The 27,793-nt window shown below is 39.3% G+C and overlaps 1 protein-coding gene across 3 annotated transcripts in view; it reads left to right on the top strand.

Annotated features, from left to right (window-relative positions):
• DIP2A (disco interacting protein 2 homolog A) overlaps positions 1 to 27,793 on the top strand; it is a 122,022-nt gene that overhangs the window by 15,325 nt on the left and 78,904 nt on the right. For all 3 annotated transcript variants that reach the window (XR_008733419.1, XM_055717572.1, XM_055717573.1), the window contains exon 2: positions 20,696 to 20,767. Coding sequence is in view for 2 of the 3 variants with exons in the window: in XM_055717572.1 (XP_055573547.1) it covers positions 20,696 to 20,767 (72 nt within the window). In the remaining variant the exon portion in view is untranslated. The remainder of the gene's footprint in view (positions 1 to 20,695; positions 20,768 to 27,793) is intronic.

Genomic DNA, 27,793 nt, shown 5'->3' with positions numbered 1-27,793 from the left:
TTTCACATGACACTTCCTGGAGAGTCTAGAATACATGTGAATTTATTAGAGGAGGCTCGGAGCAGCAGGTCCTTTAATGACTGAGAGCTGCTGAAAGCAAGGCCTAAAAATAGGAGAAAACATAAAATCTGTCGCTTGGCAAAAGAATGTCACGCTGATGTCTTTAACCTTTTTTTGATGTTTCCAGTAGATACTACTGTATTTTGACTCCATGTTAATAACATCACTGATTTCCAGCTTCTGCAGGAAGGGACTTCACTGGTAGCTTTTGTAGTGAATTTTATTCTTGCTTACAACAAAAAAATAACAACAGGACCTTAAGGAAGATCTTTATGCAGAATATTGAATTTGAAATTACTTTTTTTTTCTTCCCTAGCTGCAGTGACTCGATGGCTGACATGGATCATCAGAATTTCTTGATTTCAGTCTTTCTTCTTCTGATAGGAAGGTTAAAATAATGCTGCTTTCTAGAATATCAGGGAGAAGGAACCTTAGCAACTGTAAAAGCTTTAGAATTGTGAACTCTTTAAATAGCTTTCATAATTTGGGAACTGAAATTACTTTCTAAATTTATAAGGAAATCAGTCTAGCTGTTGAAAGAGCACTTGAGTATCTAATAGAAATGTGTTCGGATTTGGAATTATTATCCACTTGTGTCAGTTTTGGAGTGTTTTAAACACAGTTTTTGCGTTGTTGTGTATACTGAAAAAATTGCAAGTAAGAATTGTGGAAAACTATGATGCCCTTATTCCCAAGAGAAACTAAAAAGGGAACATCTCATTTCTGAAGCACAAGAGAATTTAGCCACAAAACTGTAGAGAATATATGATTATTTGTATTCAGTTGTATTCATCCAGACCAAAGTGCATGCTTAAAAAACACATGCAAAAATCGGAAAAGCTTTGCAGTTTGGTGACATTGGAAAGTTTAAAACTGTGGAATGTTGGCTGAAAAACGGAGCCGTTAATAATGGTATACCAAGACAGTTCTTTTGCCGAAGGAATTGCATTTCCAAAAGAGAAATGTTATGCAAATACATGTATGTAGTAGTATGAAGATTGCACTAAACATTTTTCGGAGCAAGAAATCTCAATGAAAGGAATAAAGCTGGTGTCCACGTGCAGCTCAGGCTCTGAGAGGCTGGAGCTCTGAGGGAAATGCTGAGTTCCTGCAATGTTGGCTTACAGTAATGGCAATATATTAAAAGATGGAGTTTTAGCCATTTCTTGTTACTTTTGTGTCACTTAAAAATTTAAGGAGAATGTTATTAGATAGCCTGGAGGTTAATCCTTGGATTATTCCCATGGAAAATGATACGTAGTTTTTTTGAGGGCTGAAGAGCTACCTGTCACTTCCTATTAGAAGCTTATTACTTAAGATTTCCGGGCCCTGTCTTAAAGAACATAATAACAGTTACATAGAAATTGGATGAAATAATGGTTAAGATTAAAACAGGCTGTGGTAATATTGCCTAACCTCTACAAGAAAATTGTGTTGGGCTGCTTCCCAGATTTATTTAAATTTGTCAAACTAATGGGTAATGGAGAAGTTGGTGGGGACTCAGGACATAGATTTTTACAGCATTGTTACCAGACCTTTAGAGCATCTAAATTTTCCAGAAGTAAAAAGCAAAGTGCTCTAATGAATTAATAAAGGCCACGGTAGGTAAGTGGATAGTAGCTCTGGTGGATTTTTTTCCCTCACCTCAAGACTGGAGAGACAAGACTGAGGAACTTGAGAAACCTAAGCAAATTAGATGAATGGGCAAGGTAAATGAAACTTAGCATTTCTACAGATCATGTCAGCAGCTTCTACATATTAGATTAACAGGAATTTAGTTGATTTAAGGTTCCACAGCTGTTTATAAAATGCAATGAGGCCATTAAAGTGTCTTCTGATCATCAGTCGAAATGAAGGGACGAATTATAGCTATTTGAAATACTTAACTCTAAAAGCTACCTGTATTTTCTTGTATTGGCAATGTAGGGACTTAGTTATTCCAGTCTAAAATAATATAGAGCCCTGAAGCATTTGACTGTTGTGAACAGGAGCGGCTTTGTCTCATGGATGTTTAAACCAATTATTGAAAAAATTTGAACATGGTTTGAGGTGTCAATTTAAACATGCTAGTGCATTTCATTTATCTCAAAAATCTTTTAAAGGCTTGGTGGTAAGTGAAATAGTCACCACCATAAGGGGTGGTGTTGAATCATAACTGTGTTATGTAGTGACTGTTATGTCAGGTGGAAAACAACTACAGATTTGTAACTTTCAGGCAGAATAGTCAATATTTGGCATTTGTACGGATATACAGCTATGCCCCAGTCCTTTCTGGTGACAATCATAGCATCACTGAGGTTGGAAAAGACCTTTAAGATCATCAGGTCAAACCATTAACCCAGGGCTGCCAAGCCCACCATTAAACCATGTCCTGAAGCGTTGCATCTGCATGTTTCTTCAACATTTCCAGGGATGGTGACCCCACCACCCCTCTCGGCAGCCTGTCCCAGTGTTCCGCAGCCCTTTCAGTGAATAAATGTTCCCTCACACCCAACCTAAACTTCTGTGGCTCAACTTGAGGCCATTTCCCCTTGTCCTGTCGCTCGTTCCCTGGGAGAAGGGACCGACCCCCCGTGCCCACAGCCCCTGTCAGGCAGCTGCAGGGAGCGATCAGGGCCCCCCTGAGCCACCCCCTCTCCAGGCTGACCCCCCCCCCAGTGCCCCCAGCCCCCCCATCAGCCTTGTGCCCCAGCCGCTTCCCCAGCCCCCAGCCCAGCTCTGGACACGCTCCAGCCCCTCCGCATCCCCCCTGACTCGAGGGCCCCAAAGCTGCACCCAGGGCTCCAAGTGCTGCTGGGTAAGCTTAGATGGAGCAAGCATTGTGACATGAAATAGTGTGGATGTCATCTATGTTATGTTGCCCTCTCCCTTATGCTGCTGTTCATCTTTCTGTCATCCCCATCTGTGAGCTCTTACACTGCCTGGAAGACCATTTGCTTTAACTTTGAAGCAAAAAGAAAGCAGCCCTTTAGCATGGTCCTCTGACATTTTTATCATTCAGAAACTTACAGATTTGCTAAAGTAGGTCTAGATATTAAGTAATTTAACGTGCTACTGTTAAATGTAACCTTGTAATCTGAGCTGAAAAAATGCTTCTGTAAGACGACATTAGTAAGGGTAATGTCAGCAGTGCCTTAAGTTTGCCAAGGCTTTTGGAGTCAAATGTCAAATCTGTTGCTTTGAACCAGGGCAGTGTCACTGCTAATGAGTTTCCAATGTGGAAATTTTTATGTTCCGATCTCTTAAGTTTAAATGCAAGACATTGCTTAAAAACAATTTATCAGTAGATAGCTTTATTCTGCTTATATCTGGAAACTATTTTAATACAGGTTATACAAGGTGAAACCAGATCCAGATGTTTGAAGATACCAACTTGAGTGCAAGCAGTGCCATCTTTTTTGTTTTGTTTTTAAATTCTTGTGTGGTCCTGCTTTTTGTATTGCATCCAGTCCTAAGCATTCAGCCAGGTTGCTGCTGCTTCAACAGGTTCTGAACACCAACGAGAGGCACTGCTGGGATCTTGGTGGGACTTTTGAAATTAATCTCTGCTCAGACTAGATGTGAATTTAGGATCAGGTGGCCTTTCGTACAATAACATATCTGAATTGAGACTATTTTGAGTATATACGACAGATTTTCTATTTTAGGATGAAAAAGTGTGAACACTTGGTGCCAGCCTAGTAACTCCTTCACAAGTACCCACGATCTGTACCCCCAACCACGACCTTCCTGTTCACGTGCTCTTGCATTCTGAAGCCTGTTCTATCTTGGCAAAAGAATAGAAAAACACAACACAAACCTATTCAATATTCCATTCATTGAACAATGTCTCTTCAGTGCACTGGATGAGTCAGAGGTCTTGTTGAAAAAATAAATGTGGTCATGTAGATTTTTCCCAGTACTTGCATGCAAGGGACTACATTGGATTTTACGGACAAGCTTAAGTCTGGTATTTTTGAACTCCTGTATTTGTCTATAACTTTTATGTTTGTCTAAACTTGTGTTTTGGGCAGTCAGACTTTGTGTGTAGTACTGGGTAGCACTGCATACAAGGGGGTTTTTTGTACTGGGCTTCATGGCTAAAGCATCGAATAAGTGAACTTTCTAAAGTTCATAGGTGAGTACTGTTCTAAAGGGGTTGCTTGCAATCTCTTTATTAAAATAAAGAGATTCCAAGTGATTAAGTGATTAGTAATCATTTAATAGCAGTCACTGTTGAGGAGCTGTGGGGAAAACTGGTAGTAATGGAAGAGCTTGAGGAAAACCTAACTGTTTGCTGTTAAGCTGAGTAACTTTGGCATTTCACCAGTGGTCCTCACCATGGCTGAGGACAGCATAGTCCCTTGCTGCTTGTTATTTCGTCTTGTCCTCTGGGCCGTGGGATGCTATCCCATATGCTAACTGTGGGACTCAACAGGCCTTTCTATGAGCTGATTCAGATCATTCGTTTAGAAGAAAACTAATTCTTCCCACCCATCCCACTTGGCTTTCGTACCATTTTGCTTCCTGGGTTAGCATCACTCGGGTTTTGGAGGGGTCTGAGAGCTGGAGGTGGTGCAGAGCTGTGGCAGAAGTGGTTGTTTCAGGTACACTGAAGGGGAGCAGGTCTGTCTCTTCCAGCTGCAATCCTGCCTTGTGTAGCCGCACCCTTTGCCTGCTTGCCAGGGTGAAAAATAGTTATGCTGCCGCACCTCTCCTCAGCCACCCTCTTAATGAACTGAAACAATTTTCAGCACATTTAAATGTTCTTTCAAAAACACTTGTATTAATAACAGCACCAAACATGCACACCAAATTTGATGTGAGCTCTAGATAAAGCTGTATGGTTTAGATATGGGCAAGATGCAAAAGAAGATGGAGAGAGCACGAGTGTGAGAGAAGAAAAAGGAAAACCTCCTGAATGAGTTGCCTGGCTTTGACACTCACAGGTATTCTAGTACACTCACGTTTTTTGTGTACTTTGTTGATATTTCCTTGTATGGAGATGTCGAAAAGTGAAAATGAGGACCTAGTTCCCCTGCAGGAACTAGGGAGACCTAGCAGCTTGCCGGTGTCAAACAAAGAGCTGCTTCAGTTCACAAACTGAACAGAAAACTTGTCTGGCACAAAGTGAATGGGTCTGGCTGTTTGTTACCTTGCCAGGTTAGCGATTTGATTGAGCATATTTTGTGATCACATGAGCTCTATGGCTGCCCTGTGGGAGGGTGCAGTGGGTGGGAGTTATAAGCAGGGCCACATCTTTCAGCAGCAGCAAGTTATGAAATTAGCCTAGGTGTGTTGTGTGACCAGACTTGGAGAAATTAATCTGTTTTCTTTAGTCTTATTTCCGTTGCTATATCCTTTGGCCTTGGCTTGGGAGCTTAGGTACCTACTAACCTGTCCTCTTCTGTTATTTATCTGCTGACTTCGAGGATCTCCACCTGCCTCTTGCTACTGTTGAAACTGCAAGTGTATCTTGAGAAGAGGCGTACAATGTTTTGAGACACAGTTTTGTAATGCAGACATTGCATTGGTGTCTCGCTGATCAACAGCAGGTGAGTGCTCTCCTCCTTCTGACCTGAAGCCAGACCTCCTCTGTGAGGCTTGTATTGGTGGCTCAGCAGGAAGAAGGCATTGTGGTTTAGAAAAAACAACTCTCTGTATTGTCAGATCTTGCTTAAGTGGTCATCATTCTCTCCAACCTGATTTGGAAAGAACTGTTTCCAGACTCAAGAAAGCAAGAAACTGTCCATCAAGAAACCAGAGGCTTAATTTGGCAGGTTGTAATAGCTAGAGCAATTTTATTTTGCGTAACTGGAGGCAGGTGAGATGATAATGCTACAAACACTAGAAGAAACGATGAGGTGGTATTATCTATAGTTAAAAATGTAAAGTCCCAGGTTCAAAGCACAGAAACATAAAAAGGTCCTTACAGTGTGACCTACTCGTACTGAAAGAATAACTATATTAAGGACAAAGGAATCCTAAGAAATATTGGAGCATAATTGTATTGAAATCCCATGTTTCTCAAATAATTTGGGAAAGGCAGAAGTACTCAAAGGAATTCCCTTTTGAGTAGGAATTCAAATTCAAATTGAGCACAGGGAAGGGATAGCAGATGCTGTATGCCTTTTTTCAGCTGTAATTGAGAATGTTAAGCCTTGTCCATTGGAGTGAGAAAACTGTAAATCAGTAGCTAAGGGCAGTTTACATGCAGGAGCCCTTGAAAAAGGAGGGAAGAGGCTAGTGGAGAAGACCTTTGGACTGTTGGAGTGCCTTACCTCCAAAGAGATTATCTGAAAGATGGAGCCAGGCACTTCAGAGAAGTACATGCAGGGTGAATGAGAGACAGTGGGCTTAAAATGAAGCAGGAGAGATTTGGCTTGATATAAAGAAAAGGATTAGTATTGGCCTTTCTACCATGAGAGTGATCAGAATTCCCAGCGAGGTTGTGCAGTCTCTTTCCAGTTTTCAAAATCTAACTGTGTAAACACCTGAGCCAACCCGTCTGACCTCTTAATTTTCCTGCTTTTAGCAGATCAGGCTAGAGACCTCCTGAGGTCCCTTCCAGCCTGAATTACTCTCAGATTCTATGTTAATTTTTCAGCAGTGCTAGAAGGAGTGGGAAGGGAGGAATTATTTCATGAAAGTTTAGCTTGAGAGGTGGAGGAAAAAGACTTGGGAAGCTTACAAGGACCCCTCCCCAGCAGTGAGGGAACTGTTAAATGGGTGATTTGGAAGGAACTGGGATGCATTGGGTAACACAGGCAGCTAGCAGATTTCAGAGTTTGCACTGAGAAATAATTTTCAGGGTGATAGTGCTGATGTAGTTCTTGCTGACATTCACTTAAATATATCAAGGTCTTAGAAGACTGTGGGATTAACAGAGAAAAGAAGGAACTGTTACATGGGCTGAAGTAGACTATAATCAGTAAACAAAGATAAGCATACCAGTTTATTGTGGGTGTCCCTTCCACCTCCCATCTCCTGCCCCATTTTGATTTCCTAGCTAATTGAGTTGCCAGTCCATTCCTTACTCTTCTTACGTTATTTTTTGTTTTTGCAATTTAATGCACTCATCTGCAGCTTCTAAAAGGGGATTAGATTCTGCCGAATACATTTCTTTAATAAAAGAATGGCTCAAATCAGAGAAAAAACACGGAGTAGTTCACTGGAATCAGCCTTTGCACACCGTATGAATAGCAAATATTTGTTCAGCTATGGTCAAGCAGCTGGTCAGATTGATGAGGTAAATTGCCTGGAGTCGCAGTATTCTTTGCCTTGTTTTTCCAAAGTGTGTGCATTAGAAGATCTGAATTATAAAATAAAGGTAAAAAAAATACTTTCTATTTTATTAATGCAAAGGCCGGGCTATACATGTTGTTAAATTAAAGAACAATGTTACCAGAGGTGTTAAAATAAAAATCACTTATTTGCTGGAACAAAAAACAAAACCAAAAAAATGCCTGACCTGCTCTTCATGTTACCTTTCTAAAATTACCAAGTGAGTGTTGGGTTTCGGTTAGTCCCAAGTAAGGAGGTAGGTCTTCACTGAATAACTAAGATGGAATTTAGCAGTCAAGCCCATGGCAGTGCTTCAGGATATGGCGGGGTGAAATGATGGCTATAAAACCTTATTGGGCTAATTCATTCCAACAAAGCCCTCAGCGCTGTTTGGGGAGGATTGCTGACCCCTTTTGCTGGCTCTCCTGGTCATCTCGAAGTAAACTGTCTGAAAGCAAATAAGGCAGGAAAAAAGTTTTTTTTCAGCAGGTGGTGTGGTCAGTGTGTGCTACGTTTTGAGTAGTGGTGCAGTCCTACTCAGTGGCTTATCCACAGAAGGAGATTTAAAAATTATTTCAGAAATGAAAGAAATGGACTTCTGAAAAGACAAGACAAAAAGTGTGCATAGCTGAGGAACTTTCTGAGGAAATATGAATTGGCAGCCAAATAAATTTTTTTTCTAAGCTTTTTTCCTCAGTTTTTGAATATTTAGCTTACCATACAAAAGAATGTTACAGAGGGTGTGTGTGATACATTTGACAGCAGATATATTTTGGTAATATTAAATGGGTTTAACAGATTCAGCAATGTTTTTTCTGCTACTGAATTGATGGTGACACTCATCGGAAAGGAGATTTACTGCTTGTTGTGTTTTAACCCCAGCTGGTAATTAAGTACCACGCAGCCGCTCGCTCACTCCCCCCTCACCCCAAGGGATGGGGAGGAGAGCTGGAAAGGAATGTAAAACTCGAGGGTTGAGATAAGAACAATTTAATAAATGAAATAGAATAAAAATGAAAGAACAATAATAACAATCATGACAATAACAGTTATAATGAAAAGGGGAAGGGAAAGAATAAAATCCAGAGGGAAAGGAAGAAGGGAACACGTGGTGCACAACTGCTCACCGCCCGCTGACCATCCCCGAGCAATGATCTGCCCACCCTGGCCAACCCCCCAGGTATGTATACCAGGCATGGCATCCCATGGTATGGGATACTGCTTTGGCTAGTTCGAGTCAGCTGACCTGGCTGTGTCCCCTCCCAGTTCCTTGTGTCCCTCCAGCCTTTTCACTAGCAAGGCCTGAGGAACTGGAAAGTCTCACATCAAAGCCAAAACACAGCACAGTACTAGTTCCTAAGAAGATGATTAGCTCCATCCCAGCTGAAACCAGGATATTGCTGTAGTGGTGTTCCCAGATTCCCTTTTACCAGTTGCTTTGAACCTCTTCTAGACCGTTGTTACTTTAGTAACTAAGGGTGTTTTACTGCAAAAGACACATTGCAGCCTTTGATTATGGGTATCACCACATATGAAATTCTGGAAACATTTTGTTTTGTTGCTGGAGTTGTTTCACTTTTTCTTCCTAACATACTTTGTCCTTCTTTAGCTGCCAATTAAAAAATATTGTATTCAATACTTAATAAAAGTGATGTGTTTCACTACTTTGGTTTTAACAAATTTTATTTTATAGCAGATACTGCTCATTATTCACTGCCTCAGCAGGAGCATGGTATCAGTGTGTTACGTTCAACCTCAAACAGGGTGCTGGTTGTAGGCTTGAGCATCTAAGGCTACAGACACTAAACCTGGCTTTTCTTTGGCTCTTACTAATAAGGTAAATGAGGAAAAGGCACGCTTGCCAGGAATGACAACATTTTGGTCTTGCTGTTCCAGGAGAGCTCCCAGTTCATCAGCAAACAGGCATTTGTATGTTTTTCTAAGGAAGATTTGTCCCATTAAGGATATGAAAATTTGGAAAGTAATCAACATTTTCCTTTTGAGGAACTAATTTTCCTAGCATCAGCAGCAAGCTGATGGCTCCTGTCTGATCATTAAGTAGGAATGACTGAGCTGAGCATCAGGGGAGGTATGCAGGAGTGAAGTAGTCTGCTTGCCCATAACCAGCACTGATGGGAGGCTGGGGTGGGGTGGGATGGTCCTTGATGACGGCCTTCTACACAGAAAGCTGGCGTGAGAAGTTTGGTTTAATTTTTGTGAGTGCTCACAGTTGCTGGCTTTGAACAGATACATGATGTGATAAGACAAGAGGAAATGGCCTGAAGTTGCACCAGGGAAGGTTTAGATTGGATATTGGGAAAAAAGTCTTCACTCAAAGGGTGGTAAAGCATTGGAACAGGCTGCCCAGGGAGGTGGTAAAGTCACCTTCCCTGGAGGGGTTTGAAAGACATGTATATGCAGCGTTTAGGGACAGGGTTCAGTGGTGGGCTTGGCAGTCCTGGGTTAACAGTTGGACTTGATGATCTTAAAGGTCTTTTCCAACTTAAACAATGGTATGATTCTATAACCTTGACTAGTAAAGCATGGCTCTTGTGAATAATCAAGAAAAGCCTTAATAAACGATGTTCTTGAACTTTTGCTTTAATCCAGGATTTGAATACTTCATTTGCTGATCATTTATAGGCTGCTAACCTCAGCTAGACACTTAATAAGTAATGTTGCAACTAGAAGTAAATATAAATATATGTAGTCGTCATGGGGGCCCTTACTGGAGCTTCCCAAGCTTGTAAGCACTGAAGCGTTCTGGTTCTAATAGGGATTGATGGGTTTTTTCTCCTGCCATGAGAGGTTGTTTGTGTGCACCAGCTGGCTTGCTTTTCTGCATGCTTCTGTGAATAATTCAGCTGGTTTCTTTTTTCAGCTTAGTTTATAATTTTGTAGTTCAGCCAGGATCTCTGAATCACTTAATCTGTGTCTTTGTGATCGCATCAGATGATTTATGTGGATCCAATATAAAGTCTTTTAGGGAAGCCTAATTTCCTAGTAAAATTATATTGTATTATGTTATTGTGTAGCTTTACCATGGATACTGATTAAGATTTTTTTAAAAAATACATACTACCTTTTTATTTTAAAATGTCAGTGTGTGCATTCATAATAAAACTTGGCCCGGTAGCCAGTCCCACCCCACCCCAGTTATTTCAAGATCAATGTTAAATGCCTTTTTGCCTTTCTTTCCTCTAAAAGCATGGTTTGACAATACATGTGAGGGTGTGGTGATAATGTGTCAGGAAACTAATCAAACATAACCCTGAGACCTAGAAATCCATTGAAGAAGTTTCATAGTTTACAAATTGAAATAACTTGTGTATGGTCTAGGTACTTCAGGTTACAGGACTTCCGTTTGTACGTTTTGAATGCACTGTGAATTTTGAATGCTGTGCTGTGCTGTTCTCTGTGTGTTTTGGGATTTTCTGGTAGGTCTTTAAAAGATTTTCATGGTGTAATTAATGCATTGGATCTGCCTGTAGTCATGGATTTCTGAATCAGGCTGCTTCGGTCTTTCGTATTGTACAATGTGCCTAAATGACATCCTTGCTGTGAACTGTTGGGCTTTGTGGTTGCTGCCAAAGTGCTAATAAGAGCTTTTTTTCAACTAGTAGATATGAGGTGCTCAGTTGCTTGTAAAACATGTGCAGCTGATTTTGTAACTTGGGTATTCGTGGAGAGAGAAAAAAAAAATAGCAATGTCACTGACATCCGAAAGGTGTACTATAAAAATAAGGCTTCATACAAGATGTAAAAGTTTAATAGTCTGAAGTGTCTTCATCTTGCTCATTAATCACAGTGCCTTATGTAATGAGTGTGTAGAGGACGTGAAAAGAAAAAAAATGGCTCTTTGGATCACAAAGGGGGTTACAACTTAACAGCTTCAAACAGCATTAAATGGTGCATATGTCCTCTTTTATTTTTCACACAGACATCTGTCAAGGCAGGGGATGATTTCATGATATCAGGCATTTATTGCCAAGTTAAATATGAATTTTGTTTTGTGACTGGTTGTCTTAACTGAATTATACAGAGAAAATTCTATCTAACCAGTAATTTTCTTCTATTAGCAATGTTACTAGAGAGGACTGCATATTAAAGTTGTTGCAAAAAGCACTATAGAAGGGTGGGTTTTTTTCTTTATGGTCCCCCATTTCTATATCTGGTTGTTTCTAGATTTGCATCTTTGGGGTCAGTTTTCAGTGAGTCTTTTGAGGTAACCACAGAATAGAATGTGGTCTGAGGCTGCTCCGGAATGTTACAGAAATAGAAACTGTCAATGCAACCAAGTGAAGGGAAGAGAAGCACCTTTGTACCTAGCAGCAACTCATCTTCCCGCTCCTTCCCCATTGCATGCTCTAGGCTAAAATGACTTGGTTCAGACAATTATTTCTGGCCTAATTCATTATAATGGTTGATTACTACATGCCAGGCATAATTATTCTGCTTTAATATTGTATCCCTGATGCATCGAGGAGGTGACAAGCAAAACGTCTGAATTTTTTCATCTCTGCAGTACACTGAAATTTTGGTTATTTTGAAATGCCATTTTCTTAATAGTGTTGAAAAGGGGAACACATTGCATGCATACAGAATCCTTTCAAAAGCTTTTCATGTCTGTATTTTACCAAAATAATTTTTCATCTGTGTCAGGAAAATATTTTTTAAGCTCAGAATTTAAAAGATACTGTTCATTGATCTGCCACTCCTAGTCTGTTTTTTTTTTCACCTTCATTTGTTGGCTTTTGTGGGAAGCAGACAGTACATTCCCAATTTACCAGATGATTTCCACCAGTCTTCCCCATGTGTATAGCTTTCCTCAGCTTGTTAAAGGGGATGGCAACACTTATGATTTACATAATAATGAGATATGAAAGCTATATCTGGTTCAAAAAATTTTGTGCATAACCTCTGGGTGAAGATTCTAATCAACTTTACAGAACATATCAATTAAGTGTTTCAAAAACAGTTTCCATGCTTACAAGTCTGCAGGGTGTATTGTATTTTGAAGCTTGTATCTGCTGTGGAAATACAAAGTGTAATTTAATACAAGCTTAATGAAGACGGTTCTTCATTTGTCTTCCTGGTGCAACGGTAGATAAAAGTATGTTTCACTGAAAGGAAACATCTCAACTTACATAAAACAGGACTAGTTTCTAAATCATGGTAAGAGTAGGAGCCAGGGTCAGACTGGTACACCCACAGATGTTTGTACAGGCAGCATCTGCCAGTCTGTTCCTGTATTCTACAGAGAGCCCTTATGGGCTAGAAGGGAGGTGGTAGAGTTTGAGCTTCTCCTGTCTCCCTGTGGAGTGAGCTTAAGGATTTACTGAAGCAGTGTAAGAACAATTAATTAATTGGGCTAACTGAGCCTGGAAACTTGCCAGGTTGCTTTTGTGATGCAATTATTTAACCTTCTTTTACTCTGTCAAATGCTGACTCCTGGCAGATGAAGCAAATAATGGCTTAAAGCCAGGCAGCTCATGATTTAAAAAGGAGCATTTCTCTTGCCTTTCAACATACACATGCAGTTTACAAGTGTGGATTTGTGCAGAACAGAATAACCTGGAATGCACACTTTTCTCATCCTGACTGTAATGCATACTTCATTCACCTTGACTTTTTTTTTAGTTTGTAAAATTTTAAAGTGCCACCTTTGTCTACCAACTGCTTTGAAACATTGAGGTGACAAGTATGTATATAAATGTGTCAGAATGTAATTTTTAAATTCTAACATACTTGGCATTGTTTTGCCAATAGCAAAACTGCTGATGAGTGAATCAGACTAAGTTTAGGCCAAGAGAAAGCATGCTAAGGCAATTAATGGTGATAGTCCCATTATGTAAATGTGCACAAAGTGGAAAACTTGGTCTACTACTAACACATTGATAAAAATTACTTCCCTTTCTATCATTAAGATACATGCAATTAGCTAGTCAGTATTTGTCTAGTTTCTAGAATTTGATGTTTCAGTGCTTTCATTGTATATGCAAAGGTTTAATGAAACTGTATATTTAAGTAGTTGTGTATCTCCACGTAACTATTTTTACATGCAGACAGGTTTTGTACTTCGGTAACTTAAATTCTGTCAAAGGGAGGAAAGTCCTGCAGCAAATGAAGAATTACCAGTAACAGATTTTCGGTAAAGTTGTGCTAAACTTCTAATACTGCTTAAAAGCCATCTTGATGCTCTTGGGATGTTTAAAATAGGATCTTTGAAATAGAATTTCTTACAGGTTAGGCAAATGTGTCACCATATAGAATGATCAGATGTCACTTATTTCCATTTTAAACATATTCGTATAATACGAAAGATTATAATCAAGATATTTTCACACTTCACTTAGCTCATCGTATGCAAACTAGAGTAAGGCATCAATGGATAGCCCTGACTTTAGAAAATAGCAGTGATTTGGGATAAAGGACTGCTGTTTGACTGTTTTGCAAACTTAACATCTGTAAGGAAGTGTTGTTCTTTTCTGGATATTTAAAGATAAAGCTTCACCTGCTTGTCAGGTGACTGATTTTCCATGTGTTTCAAAGACAACATGAACATAAGCTTAGCTGTGGCTGAAATACTGTGCTATAGAATGAGTCTTGGAATGAAGGTATGTTGTGTAGAGGAGAAAAAAAAGGGACTTTTTACTAGAAATTGCATGCCAGAATGGACTTCAGGTTACATGAAAAGTTAGAAGTGCTTCTTTATAGCTGTGATTGCAAAGCATGAGTTTTATAGAAGAGCAAACAATTGCAAACAGATGTACTTACCGTGATTAACAAAAAAACCCACCCCAAACTGCTCAGTTTAGCAGTCTAACTAATCTTTATAGAGTAACTTATTTCAGTATAAAGTTCAGTTAATGATGAAAATACAGCTTGTAATACAATTTTAGAAAAAGAATCAAAGGTTAAGATTGGAATGGGAAAAATATGAGTAACTAAAAATGTAGAACCAAGAATACTTAATAGACTGCTTATTTACAGACAGTTGTGAGGTGTCCTGCTGGTTCATCAAAACACTGCTGGTAATTTAGCTACTAGGGAAGAAAGAATCCGATGCTAAACTTTTCCACTATTTCTGCAGTTTGTCTTTAAGCATTTATATGTTGAACTTTGGTTCATCTTCAGGGACTTTCTTTCCTCAGGGACATATTTCAACCCTAACTATGTGTAACTGTCAGAATCCATGTTCATATGAGATATGTCTGCAGACTTGGACAGTTATGCTACATTCATCTTCAAAAAAGAAAATGCTAGGCTTTCGAAACACCCTCATAATATTTGGCTTTGGGATGTTAATTTCAGTTAAGCGGCGACCTTGGCAAGCATTTTTATGGTTTGGTCTTTGGTTTGGTATCTGGTATTAATAGGAGGCCAACTGTTTGGGAAGATTCTGACCTTGCCTTTTTGCCAGCTTTTCAGTGCCACAGCACGAAGATGCCCTGCAATGTACGGCCCTGCCTGCTGAGGCTGTTCAGCACCCAGGAGAGCTGCTGCTCCTCTTCCTCCTCCTCTTCCTCAAGGCCCTGTTTGTGACCACCAGTTTAGGCATAAATATAACCATCCTACTGTACTTCAGCACCGCGCCCTATTTTTTCCTCAGGATATCAGCAACCAGTATTGGCTACCAGGGTGCTGTAACAAATGGCATACCTTGGAGTTTGAAAGTTGGGTAACAAGGGATGTGTGACATTGCTTGCATCATATATGACTGAGAATATAGATTTGATATAGAATAATAACTCGGCATTCATTTCAGGAATTACATGTGGCTACGGCTATGCATCTCACCCTTGAGGAAGAGCTTTATCCTGCTGTCTCTCCATAGTCAATCTTCTACATGTTTTTTACTGCTAGCAAGGGCTTTCTGAAGGCTGCTGATCTACTGTAAATGCATCTTGCTGGAAAGGTAAATGTTGTGTTCATAGGAGTGTGGATTTTTTTTCTTCACACTGTTTACTGCAGTTCTTAGAGCTACATTTGAGACAGCAGCATCCTTGAGTTTTTTGTAACAGGAATTGTTGTTCAGATGTTTTTTTCATCCTTATTACAGATTAGATGTACCAGTTAGTAGATATTACTTGCCTGTATTGGTTTTGAGCCTTTGAGTAGTAAGCATCCTTAAGGAACTTTGTCCCTCTTGATATTGGATATGATTTCTCATTGGCACGGTGTGAGGCTGTATCAAGAATGCTTAAGCTTGCAATGCACGTGCATGATATGACTCAGAAGCTCATGTTCTCTGCAGTCTTCATGCTGTAACAGCTGTAGTTTCAGAGCTTTGCCCTGTTAGCATGGGAGACGAACCATCCGTTGATGGTTTTGTTGTCGTCAGTCTTTGTATTGGTGGCGTCTCTTTTCTCTTCCTGTGTGCTTTCACTACCAACAATTTCCTCAGGACTGGTTGGCACATTTACTTGGAGGACAGATAGCATGAGAAACTGAGCCATTTCTTCTGCTGGCTGCGTGGTTCAATGTTCCTCAGCACCATCTTTTGATTCCCCAGCTGTTACACCAAGTGTTACTGGTTTTCCTTATTGTTATGTGTCATCATAGTTCTTAAAAATGCCTTGATTATTTTTGTTTCATAGTGGACAAAAATCACAGATGTCAGAGTAATTATTTCTTTTGCTGTTTTTTGTTGTTTCTGACTTGTAGTTTCTTGACATCTTATAGTGATGCAGTGTTCCTTTTATAATTCTTCTAGGATGATGCAAAATAAAGCTTGGCAAGTTGTTTCACTTAACAAAAGCATTGACCAGGCATGTCTAAAGGGTGGAATTAGTAATGATGCCTGCTGAATTGATTCTTCCAACTCCACTAACCCTTCAAAATTCATTGACAGGCTGTCCCCAGAAGCTCTGCAGATTTACTTTAAATTTTTCCATGGGTGACTTTTGAGTTATGTTTTAGGCTGGCAACTTGCCACCTCCTCAAACCATCCAAGAATCACCTCTTTAGGGAGAAGCCAGTGTTCACACCCTTGACTTTTACTTTATACTGAAGGAGCTGGCGGAAGTTTCTGCAGTGATCTGTTGATATATCTGAGATTGTGATTGTGTTTGCCAGTGGCTAAACACTGGAATCCTTAAGGGTTTCATCTTGCAGATCTAACGTGTCTTACTCTTTTCGTCCATGTTTAATGCACAGTCATCTCATTTAGAAATGTTCCTGTTCTTGACCACTGCAGATTCACAGCCAGGAGCCATTTCCTTACTTTAGCAAGTACTAGGCTCTCACAGAGTGTGGTACACACAGTCACCTTGTAGAGAGCGTTTGCATGACAGACTCTTGAGACCTTCTGCCAGCACAGTGTGGTGCATGGTTTCCTACAGCTGCTCCCAGTGATAATTTAAGTGCATACTACTGATAGGACTGGAGAAGTTGCTGCCTTCATAGAAAGCTCACCTTTCCATGAGCTGTTCAGTGTTTGTCTGTGTCTCGCTCATCTTCCCTCCTCCGCCAGAAGCCTCCAAGGACTCGTCAGCGTAGGGATACAAAGCTACGAAGGAGCTGGACCAGCACTGAATGTGCTCTGCCCTGTATGTTCATGCACTGAGGAGAAGAGGCTGCTGCACTTTGGAGTGTCCTTTTCTGGTGGTGATGAAGGAAATAATGTTCTCGGTTAGGCACGTTGTGTTTATTTATGAACTACATAGCTCACATATGACCAATTCCTACTTAAAAAAAGCCTTTGCTAAGCACTGTCATCCAATGGGCAGAGCTACAGTAAAATACTTGAGATTACAAAGTCAGGATTTTGCGGTGCCATGAGGCACGGCAGCTGTATCGAGGCAGTAAAACATGGGCTTGTTTCCTTTTCATGTGGTTTTGAAGAGTGTCGAAGTACTTAGTGTTCACCACCTACTTTTCAGAATTGAAAATACGCTAGTTGAAATTTTGGAACCCAGCAAGTGGGTAGCCAATGAAAAATAATTCATGAAAACTCAATAAAATGCAGGTAACTTATTTAGGTAATTTAGCATTAAGATTCTGTTAGCTATAGTGCTAACACTGAAATAAAAACATGCCTGGGTAGGCTTGGGGTAACCGCATGTCAGATTCTTTCTGTACTAATCAAAGAATAATTTTTATAGATAATTTTATGAAATGCTAACACTTTCATCTCTGCCTAGATTAATTTTCTTGGCACCTCTGATGTATTTTACAATATGACAGATATTCCAGGCGGAGAACTAACTGCTTAACCCAGTGTCTAGCTTTATCCAGGCTTCCCAGCTGGTTTGCTGAGACTGAGGAACCTCATATTGCTTTTGTGTAATCTAATAACTAGAGAGAAAGTGAGGCTAAATGACAGCAGCTGTGGCCCCGACATACCAGATGTGGCTAAGCGGCTTTTTTTGGAAGAGGTGAGGGATCACAAAGGACCCCAAATGATGGGTTAATCCCACTGAGGCTCTGAGGGCGAGGGGGTGGGGAGCAAGTGTCAGGAGGAATCCACCCCCAATCCTTTGAGAAAGGAACAAAGAAAAGCTTTGCTAGGCAGCGAAGTCTGACTTGCCATTGGGGCTGCAAAAGTCGACAGAGATGCTTTTGATTTTGGACTTCTCTTAACCTGATTCAAGGAAAATTCTTCCAAGTCAGCATTCCAGCAAAATCAAAGAATTTCCAAATGCGGTGAGATGCCAAAGTTTGAGATATTCTGGTTTAAATGAGACTTTCTTTTCAACCCTCTCTTTTGATGTGCTGCTTCCATGGCATACCTCTTCAACTGGGTGATACCCGGCAAGGTGGCTGATCTGCGTAGAGGTTTGATTTAAGAATTACTTGGATCATTTATGAAGCTGTGAAGTTACGGTATGGCAAATTTGTGTTGCGTGCAGCATTTGTCACTTAAAGGATTTTGCTGAGATTGCTTTAGCGTTCCAAATTACTTATGCTGTAAGATAAACTGTTCTTTCTCCTGGCGCTTCTTGTCTGGTGGTTTGTGGGGTTCCCCCCTGACCCCAGCTAAAAGCGATGCATCTTCTTTGGTACCCTTTTTCTTTCTTTGTAGAAATTACTTGGAGTGTAATTTGCGATTTTGATCAGCTGTTCCCAGGCACAAAAATCTGCTCAAGTGTTTGCGGTTTTAGTTTTGTTTTTATTTCATTCTTGTTTTGATATGACTATATAACATACATATATATACATATTTAAAAACTGTATTTCTGTATTTCTTATGCTAAAAAAATTTCTGCTCAAGAAGAATGGTAACCAAAGCATTTCTGTCTTGTGTTCAAATTTTATGTTAAATATTTACACAGTTTTTATGTTTTTATGAGAAAAAACTTGATAGATTCTGTTTGGTTGTAGGTTGAAATACCTGCAATGATTGAAGCACTCCAGCAATTGCATGTTTTTTTCTTACCTGTTTTGAAGAGTGTCTTCAAGCTCTCACTTCTTGTTCTGGCATGCTGTCAGTAACTTTAAATGATGCATATAGAATCATAGAAACACTTAGGTTGGAAAGGACCTTTAAGGTTCACTTAATTGCAGGGGATGTTAGAATGAAGTGACTTTGTTTCTGATAGCAGTGTCCTCTGATGCAGAAGGGAGCTGGATATTTGAGGAAATGTGTTTAGAGCACATACTGCTATGGACAACATTAAACAAAAAAACCCAAAACCAACCCTTCTGTATTAAGGCAGATACCCAAGAAACATTTTAAAATGCAGAGTAAGAACTTTTCTGTGTAAAATCTGACTGAGGAAAAGGGGTTCTTTTTTCTTGTTTTCATTCCTAAGCCGTATCACTCGTCCGGACGAATTAAAAATGACTGTTACTAGTAACAGTCAATCTTACATATATATAATTTTATAGCTTCATTTCCGAAGGGGATGAATCCAGTGTAAATCATGCTGCTCTTTCTGCTGGTTGCCTGCAGAAAACTCCGGTAATGATGAAGACAAATAACCCAGCAAAATCCCAGGTCTAGGGCACATTGTCGGCTCTTACTGCACACCTGATAACTGAGGTCAGAGAATTCTTGGAGTTCTGTCAAATGCAAGACATAAATCCATTCAAGCACTAAGTGTGCTAAGACTCACAGATTTTTATTTCTTTATTTTTTAATTTTGCTGCCCTAAGTTTCGATTCCTTGTGTGACTAGGGTAGAAAAAAAGTTTAAGGTTTGGCAGAAAGCAAATTGCCAGAGGTAGGCGGTTTTACTTAATCCATATATGTAATTCATGCTTTTTTTTTTTTTATTCCCCTTCCTCCTTAGTTTGCTTTGATATGTTCTTTCACCAGTATGTTGCTGGAAGAATGTGCTTGAAGCAAAGATCTAAATGTAAAATTTTACGTTTGTTTCCTAATTAAAGTCAAGGTAATTATCTGCCGAAATTTCTAAAACTCACCTTCTACTTGAGTACATTTTCAAAAATATAATCAGATATTTTTAATGTCTTTATTCTTGATTATATTTCATGCTATTCTGATATATTTGCCGGGTATGGAGAGATAAAAGTCCACTTTGTTAGTGGAACTGCATGATATCTCAGTCTTTAAGCAAATGTGATTTTTGGGAGTGTGGTTTTAAGCTATTTGAGATCACTGTTCTCATGTCTATGCTGAGATCTAAAAAAAGGATAAAGGCAATAAAATTCTGGTGGGGTTCGTTTTTTGTACTAAGCTTACTGCTAGTTTTGGGTGAAGCCACCTTGTTCCGTTGGTAGAATAATGGAAGTACAGATTCTGAAATGGCTCAGAAACTTATTTTGGGTTTCTATAGAAGTTTTCCTTTTATTCTAGTCTGTGTAAAATGACTTTATCTTTTACTGGTGGATTCTGCAATACGGTTTTAAAACAGGATATCAGACGACAACAGTGAATAAAAACTAGTGCTAGAAGGAGATTATGACCACCTAGAATCTGAAAGTGGACAGACACTCTGATGTGCTGCATGGTGCGGAGTGGGCAACATGATGTAGAGTTTGAAAGGGACTGCACAGATGTGCTAGGGTATGTTCTCTCAAGCCTTAGTATATTGAGCATTTCTGATGCCCCAGAAGGGTGCAGAGCCAGGTTTGTCAGCTTCATTGGCTTCCACTACCCTGCAAGTCTTTTGTGCTGCGTTCTGTGTTACGGTAAATATCTCCAGAGCCAGGTTCAGCACAGGTGCTGTAGACAAACCCACTATTCCTCTGTTGTATATCTCCAAGACGCTCATTTTCATATGTGCACAGATTGTGCTGCATGGCTGGTATGTGTATGGCCGTGAAGGTCTCTGACAGGCCCAGGTCTTTGTTGCTAATGTGACTGATTCAAAGTGAGCGAGTTTAATCATAGGTATCATGAAAATGAGAAGGCTTATTTAAAAACTTTTCAAAACAATATAAATTTATTTTTTTTGTTTCTTTAGGAGACATCACTCAGAAAGGCTATGAAAAGAAAAGAGCAAAGCTGTTAGCACGGTACATACCACTAATTCAAGGTAAGAGACTGCATATAAGTTACACCTTTTTGCACTAGATCTGTGAAAATATGTAATGGAAAAGTTCTCACTAAATAGAATAGATGAATTAATAGCATTTGATTGAGCTGGCATCTAACCAGTAGTAGAAAATGGCTACAAGAGAAGTGCAGAACAAGAGAAAATGTGGTCTGAAATGTGGGGGTTTTGTGAAATGTTAAGTGGTAACATTTTTGTCAGCAAACTTTAGTTTGAGAACTGCATCCAAGACTTCAAGATAACTTTAAAGATGAGTAAAGTTATTCCTGAAAGCAAGTTGGCCAGTTTCATTAAATGAAAACAATCACTAGTTGTCACTCTTGTTCTTTAGTGTCCTTTTTTGCACATGCCCTCTGCCTCCCCCTGCCCCAATTTCTTCAAAATACTGACCTTTTATTACAAACTATTACTTCTTAAGCTGGTTATCATCAGTCTTTATCTTCAGTGGCCAAAAGCTAAATGCCAAACTCTTAAAATTTATTTTTATATTAGGACACTTAAATCACTTGGCGTTAAAGCTGTTGTGGTGCCATTGAGCCTTGGCCTTGTATAATAACCCTAGGCCAATTCTTCTGTAGTTTGAGAGACTCCAGTTGAGATAAGGGAAAATGAGAAGACAACAGAGGTGGGTGGAACGGATAACGAGACACTGTAGGTAGGTGAGAGAAGAAGAACTGGTATTAATTTACAATGTTAGTTTATGCTTTCAGATCAGAGAACAGAGGACTTGCTGCTGTGATTTTCATCCTGTTTTGGTTCTGATATGTACAGAAGTTACTGATTTGAAGGAGAAACGGGCATCTCCGGACAGTTTTTTGTGCATGTTGTTGAACTAGATGATAGTCTCTTTTACTTTTGAAATCTTGATGTAGTGACCCCTGCGGCTCCATAGCAGGATATACAAAAGCTTTATTCTCATGAGTTCTGCTGACTGCTGAGGAATTGTGTTTTAGAAAAAGTTTTACGGTACGCGTGTGGCGTTAAACAGTGTTTCATCATCGGGTTTCTTAGCACAGGTTCATTGTGTTGTTAGTGGTTCTCTTTGTTGTGTTTTGTTTTTTAAGAACAGCTGTAGTTTTTCCCTTAGCAAATTTATAGTACTCTGTAGACCATACAGGACTTAACTCACCTCTGTAAAATGGCTTATTCCTTGAATAGCAGCAGTTTGGTCTTTTTTGATAAATACTGCAGTCAGCAGCTAGCTCTAGCTTTACCTGCCACAGCTTCTCCTCCTTACACCATTTTTCGCTAAGGAGCTGTCTCGCTTTTCTGTTCAAAATACACTGTCCTCCAGCTCAGCTTAAAGATTTTGAGACCAGGCTAAGTGTGGATTTTGGTTGAGGATTAGCAGTTGTGAGAAATGTTCTGTCAGGGAACTCTGTCTACTAGAAAGTCGTGTCTTCAGATTTTTCTGTCTCTTGTTTTAATCTCTCATAACCATTGATTTACCGTGTCTTCTCTCTATTGATGGGGATTTTTTATATATTATGTTTTATTTCCTCTCAACCCTTAAACTGAAAGACTGCATAAATTGTTCAAGGTCTGAGCTCCTAAGTGTAGCTTAGAGAAGTACAGCACTTTGTCTTCCATACTTTTAAAGTAAGTTTTAAAGCTAGGATGCAGTGTAAAGCACCTTTATTCCCCTTTTCGGCATGAATACTGCTGACTCTGTCATATTCTAACTCTTGGGGTCTTAGAAGCAACACTGACTCCTGTGCAGGATTTCCAGGGTTGTTAGACAGATTAAATTCAGTTGTGTGCTCTAGAAGCCTGCTGTGATACCTGTATAATTTCTGAAGGTGTTTTGTAATATCCTGTTTAGGTAACCTGCTCATTCAGGAACTCAGTCGGCTGAAGCAGTGTATGAAACTACAGAATTGACTTGTTAGACAGCTTTGGAATTAAAAAAACAAAAGGAGTAGGGAAAATATGTTAATGGCAGTTTTTTAGAATTGTTTTTCACTGAAGCTTCTCTTTCAAACTTGAGGTGTTCAGGAGTATTTCACTCAGTAGTGACTTCATAGAATCTAGGTTAACACCTTAACATCCTGGACTATAATTGTAAGAAAGCATGTCCTAAGGAGATGACAGTGCAGCGCAGCAGTCTCCTAGTTTGTCTGTGATCTGGTATTACACTCAGCGAAGAATCCTAGGTCCCTTTAGATTTCCAGCTGCTTAAAATTTCTTCTTTAGTCAGGTTTTGCCAAATCATTTTAAGGAGTGGTTGAAAATTAGCTGATCCTGTGGTTTGTCCTACTTGCTTGATATCACATTTTCTAAGAAATACCTACCTGATTTGTTTACGACTTCTGCCTAGCTTTTCATTAAGTTGACAGGCATCTAGCTTTAATATACTAAAAAAGAGAGTGAGCCGACTGTCCGCCTCTGAGCACAAAGAATGTTACTCTGACAAAAAGACAAAGTTTACTTAAAATCCTAAGCTAACTACTTACTTATTTCAATTTCCTGACATATGTTCCATTAACCCAGTTCTAGCTTGGAATTTTGTTAATTGATGCAGCTTCAGTGTGGCTCAGATTAATGTGTGGGAGTCCCAGTGGCTTTGAGCCTGAAGTAATTTTTTATCATTAACAATTTGATTGCAGGATTTTTTGTAATGGCCTTTGTTCAGTAGCACTCCTGACAGGATTGCTTAAGTTTCCCATTATCCATCAAGCTTCTGCAGACTGATGGATGCCAGCATTTTAGATTTGAAGAGGTAGTCTGTGAGTTGACCATCCCAAGGACCAGTAACCTGTGTCTTGTTAAAGCTGATTTGGTCATTGTTTCTCTTCCAAGTACATGCATTGTCATCTTTTCTCTCTTGGTTTATGAGATAAAATTGACTGGTCAGCAGTCTTTACCTCATGTTTTCCAGTAATTATTTGAATTTCACAAAACCTGATGTCTTCCTCATAGAGCATCGATACCTAGCTCTACTTGTTTTGTTACAAAACTGATAGTACAATTCTGCTGATTTTTAAGGCTTTTAACAAAATGTAGGGTGGGCAGCAAAAGTACTGATGAAGAAATAGAATTCCTCTGAGAGGCAGGAAAGTAAAAAAAGGAGTAATGGGAAGATTGTTTGAAATGAAAGGTTTTGATTACTGCAAGTTTATGAAATATGAAATGATTAGAGAACTCGAGGACTGCATGTTGATGTGGTACTTGTAAAGAAAGAAGAAAGTGGTGGCACAGGTTTGGAAGCAACTGTGGAAAGAGATGGTTTAAACTGAGAGGAGAGAGTTACTGTTCTGTGAATCTGATGTAGGTTCTCCAACTGAGACTTGAATGTGGACAGGGTTTTCGGTGATTTATGGGGTACGTGATTCTTAGGTCTTGTTAGAAATTAGAGACAGGTATCTGTACTCATAGCATTCAGATGTACATGGGTAGCTGATGGCATCTTCTTTTAACAAATATTTATTAACCAAGAAGTTGTATGATCTTTGTGTCTTAAAGCATACTCATAGTCATAAGGTTTGAGTTCTGGATGTTTAATTTTCCATATTGTACCTCTTCAGCTGCCATGTAAAAGCTAATCATATGAGAACTCCTGCTCTTCCAATGCCACGTACAATGGATTGCATTAAGTTTCTGCTGCACGGTGTAGCTGATCCGTGGGGAACCGAATCATTATAGAGAGAGTGTTAAATAACCCCACAGAGGGCTTGGTGAATAGAAGACGGAAGTGTTTGCAAAGCACGTTTTCAATTAATAGTAAAATTAAGTAGAACGTGTTAGTATTCAGGAATCGCATGCCAGTAGGCTCCATTTTGCATTCTAAAGTTCTAAACCTGCAGTTATGAGGAGTTGGCAGAAATCTTAAGATTTTACTTAGGAACCATAAAACTATGTAGTTACAGGGAAATACTAGCTAAAATACGTTACCATTTACTAATCCAACCAAATGCACTATGCAAAATTAAGAACAACTATTGAGTAATAGCAAGCCTTAACAATAATCAGTCAGTACTGGGTTTCTTCAGTCAACCCGTGCACCCAAATTTCAGATAAAACTCTGAGGAAATAAATAATTGTATCTGTGGACAACCTGGCGTGCTGCTAGGTGAAGCTTCTGAGCAATGGGTACAGTGTCAGACACATTGCAAAAATCCATTTTGAATTCGGATAGAACTTGGGTGTAAAAAGGTTTGGAAATACCATGGTAAAATGGGCGGTGTTTGTAGTGAAATTTGGTAACTTGCATCCTGGAGTGTACTGTCATGATGGGGAGCAAATACTGTACTCCCTTTTCTTCCTTGTAGCCAATGTTCATCGTCATTTTTCTGTTGGCTTTCAGGAAGATTTTGATGATTAAAGGAACTGTTTCCTTCTAGAATCACTTTATAATCTCAGATGTGGGAATATAACCTCAGAATGAGAAACAATACCAGGGATAATGGCAACTCCAAAAGCCTCATTATAAGCAATCTCTGCTGTGCTTGGGAGAGCACGTAACTTCTACCTGTGAAGTTACATTTGTCATAGGAGCATTAAAAAATGCATGTTAGGGAGTGGAATGTCATGAGCTGATGGATATGAAATAAATAAAAATTCTTCTCTGCACTCAAGTGTGATATGTGGGTAACTGTAGATTTCTTTTTATGGTTGCCGTGCCATTACCTGAATTGTGCTGATACCTCAGATACTTGAAACCATTTCAAAGCTATTTTAACCAAAGGGGAAGATGAAATAGGAACCTCAGAGGTTCTGACAGTAGCCAGTCAGTCACTTGGAGGTAGTCTGTGTTTCCTTTTGTTAAATAGGAATTAGCCAGGCGCCATCCTTTGCTACTGTGGTAGTTTCCTGTGCACCTGCCAGCTGTTTCTTGAGAATTTTCTGTAGTTGTAAAAGCTTGGCCAGTGTAACTGTTTAAAATTTTTAAATGCAGTATATATAATATATATAAATAAACCAGCTGCACTGTTACATATATAATACCTAAAATATGTATTTTATATATGCTATATAATTAATAGTAATAGCTATATAGCGCGCTCTATATTCATTTTTTATTTGCCTGTGTTTTACTTGTTTTCTTCCTAGCTCTTGAATGTTTCAGGAGTCAAATCCTCCTGGTCTCGATAGGCTTTCAGTTGAGAAAACTAGCTGACAATGCTAGCGTTAGAGGCCAGCTGTCATGTTGTAGACTAGTTGTCAAAGACCAGTGCCTTGAGCACCTGTGTTCCGTTGAGACGCACCTTCCATGCTGCTACTGGGTTTGCAGATTGACCACTGCACTCGTTCAGAAAGTCAGGGACCTCTTCCTAGCCAAGGCACCCCAGGGTCATCAGGGCTTGCATGCCCTGTATTTCTGGAGAACAGAAGATATATGTAAGCTTTCCTTTCCCTTTTTTTGCCATTTGTGTGAACAATGAGAATAAATTCCAAGATTCTTCTCTGAGAAAGTCCAAGACAGATCTTGGTGTGGTACCTAGAACCAAACTGAGAGAGCTCTGCTGGGAAAAGAATTTCAGAGATTGTCTTGGGCAGCATAAGGGATTTTTAAAAGTACTTAAATGTACTTCAAATATGCTTAAGTACTCAAAAAATAAAACATTTGTTGTAAGAACCTGCTAGGACCTGGTGATCTTAAAGATTCAAAAACACTTCCAAGCGAAAGCAGAAGAAATGAGATAAAATCAAACATGAAAAATACATTGGTTGATTTCCATCTAATCCTGAAATGACGGAAGAGGCCTCTATTGACTTGGAGGTAATTGCTTCAGCTTGAGGCCATACTTCTGCAGTCAGTAGTGGATCTGCACTGAATCATCCAATGACAGAGACGTGTTCTGCATCTCCTACATGATTGTAATTAGCCACAGCACACAATGGTCTATTTCTGTTAGCTTTCTTACATCATGCTCATCTCTTCAGCCATCAGATTTCACGTGAAGATAGGTATTTGGAACTTTGGGACAAACAAATTTTTACTCTTGTTGCATTTATGGATTTATTGTGGCAGAAAATAAGTGGTACATTAACCATAGTGCAGCTGCCACTGCTGCTTACCTATTAGTGAAAATATAATAAATATGAAGAAACCAAAAATGGAGGGATATGTAGATAAACCCCAGACATGTTTCTGCTTTATAAACTTGACAAAACACATGTTCTTCATTTTTCTCCGAGAGCTGTTATTTACAGGACATGGTGTGTTTGTCAAACGTAAGTACTTGTCTAGGCTAATGGTAGTTTTGAGAAAGCTTACCTGAGTGAAATCTGGTTTAAAATAGGACCTACAAAACCCAGTGTGTTCAGGTCAAGCTTCTTGTATTTCTGTCTGCCCCCAGCCCCATAAAAGCAAGCTGTTACCCTGTGAAGCTTTGCATCTCTTAATTCTTGAGAGCTAATATCAGCTTGCTATTCTGGAGTTTTCCTGTGGTGGATTAAATTTAGATACTTGCAGATCTCCAGTGTACGTTTTCATAGAGTAGGAGTGTAACTAGTGAGAACAAAAATCCCTGAATTGATTGTCATTAACAAAACATTATTCCTAATATTCAGGATTTTTAAAAAAAGTATTAAAATACAAAGAACCCCAAACCCCTGTATGGCAGCAAATCACAGGTTATTTTATTGAGTTAAAAGTGATTCTAGATGTTGCATTTTATAAATATCAAGTAACCTGAGCTGCTCTTTAACACAGCAAAACCTTGCCTCTGAGTATCTTGAAGTCTAATGGTCATTCAATGGTATCAGTTAAGCCAGTTTTTCATAGTGCTTTAATCTGCCACAAATTAACACACGCAGAGACATTTTTCAGTTCTGTTACTAATACTGTGTTATATTTAAGTTGGAGAATAATTAAGATTGTATAGTCTTAAAGGAAACAAGCTGTTTGTATTTTTTTATTAAAACACATGGTGGTTCAGATTTTTTTAAAAATAAGGACAAGTGATTTCAGCTTGTTTTCTCATAGATGTCTTAAGGAGCTCTTTGAGGCTTAAAACACAAATTCAGTCAGTGTCCTTTACTTACTTGCATCAAGAACTGATGTTT

This window comes from Falco cherrug, chromosome 8 (assembly GCF_023634085.1).
Source record: "Falco cherrug isolate bFalChe1 chromosome 8, bFalChe1.pri, whole genome shotgun sequence".
In the NCBI taxonomy this organism is placed as follows: Eukaryota; Metazoa; Chordata; class Aves; order Falconiformes; family Falconidae; genus Falco; species Falco cherrug.
The sequence above is the reverse complement of the archived record's forward strand: the minus strand, read 5'-3'. Positions and strand labels throughout refer to the sequence as shown.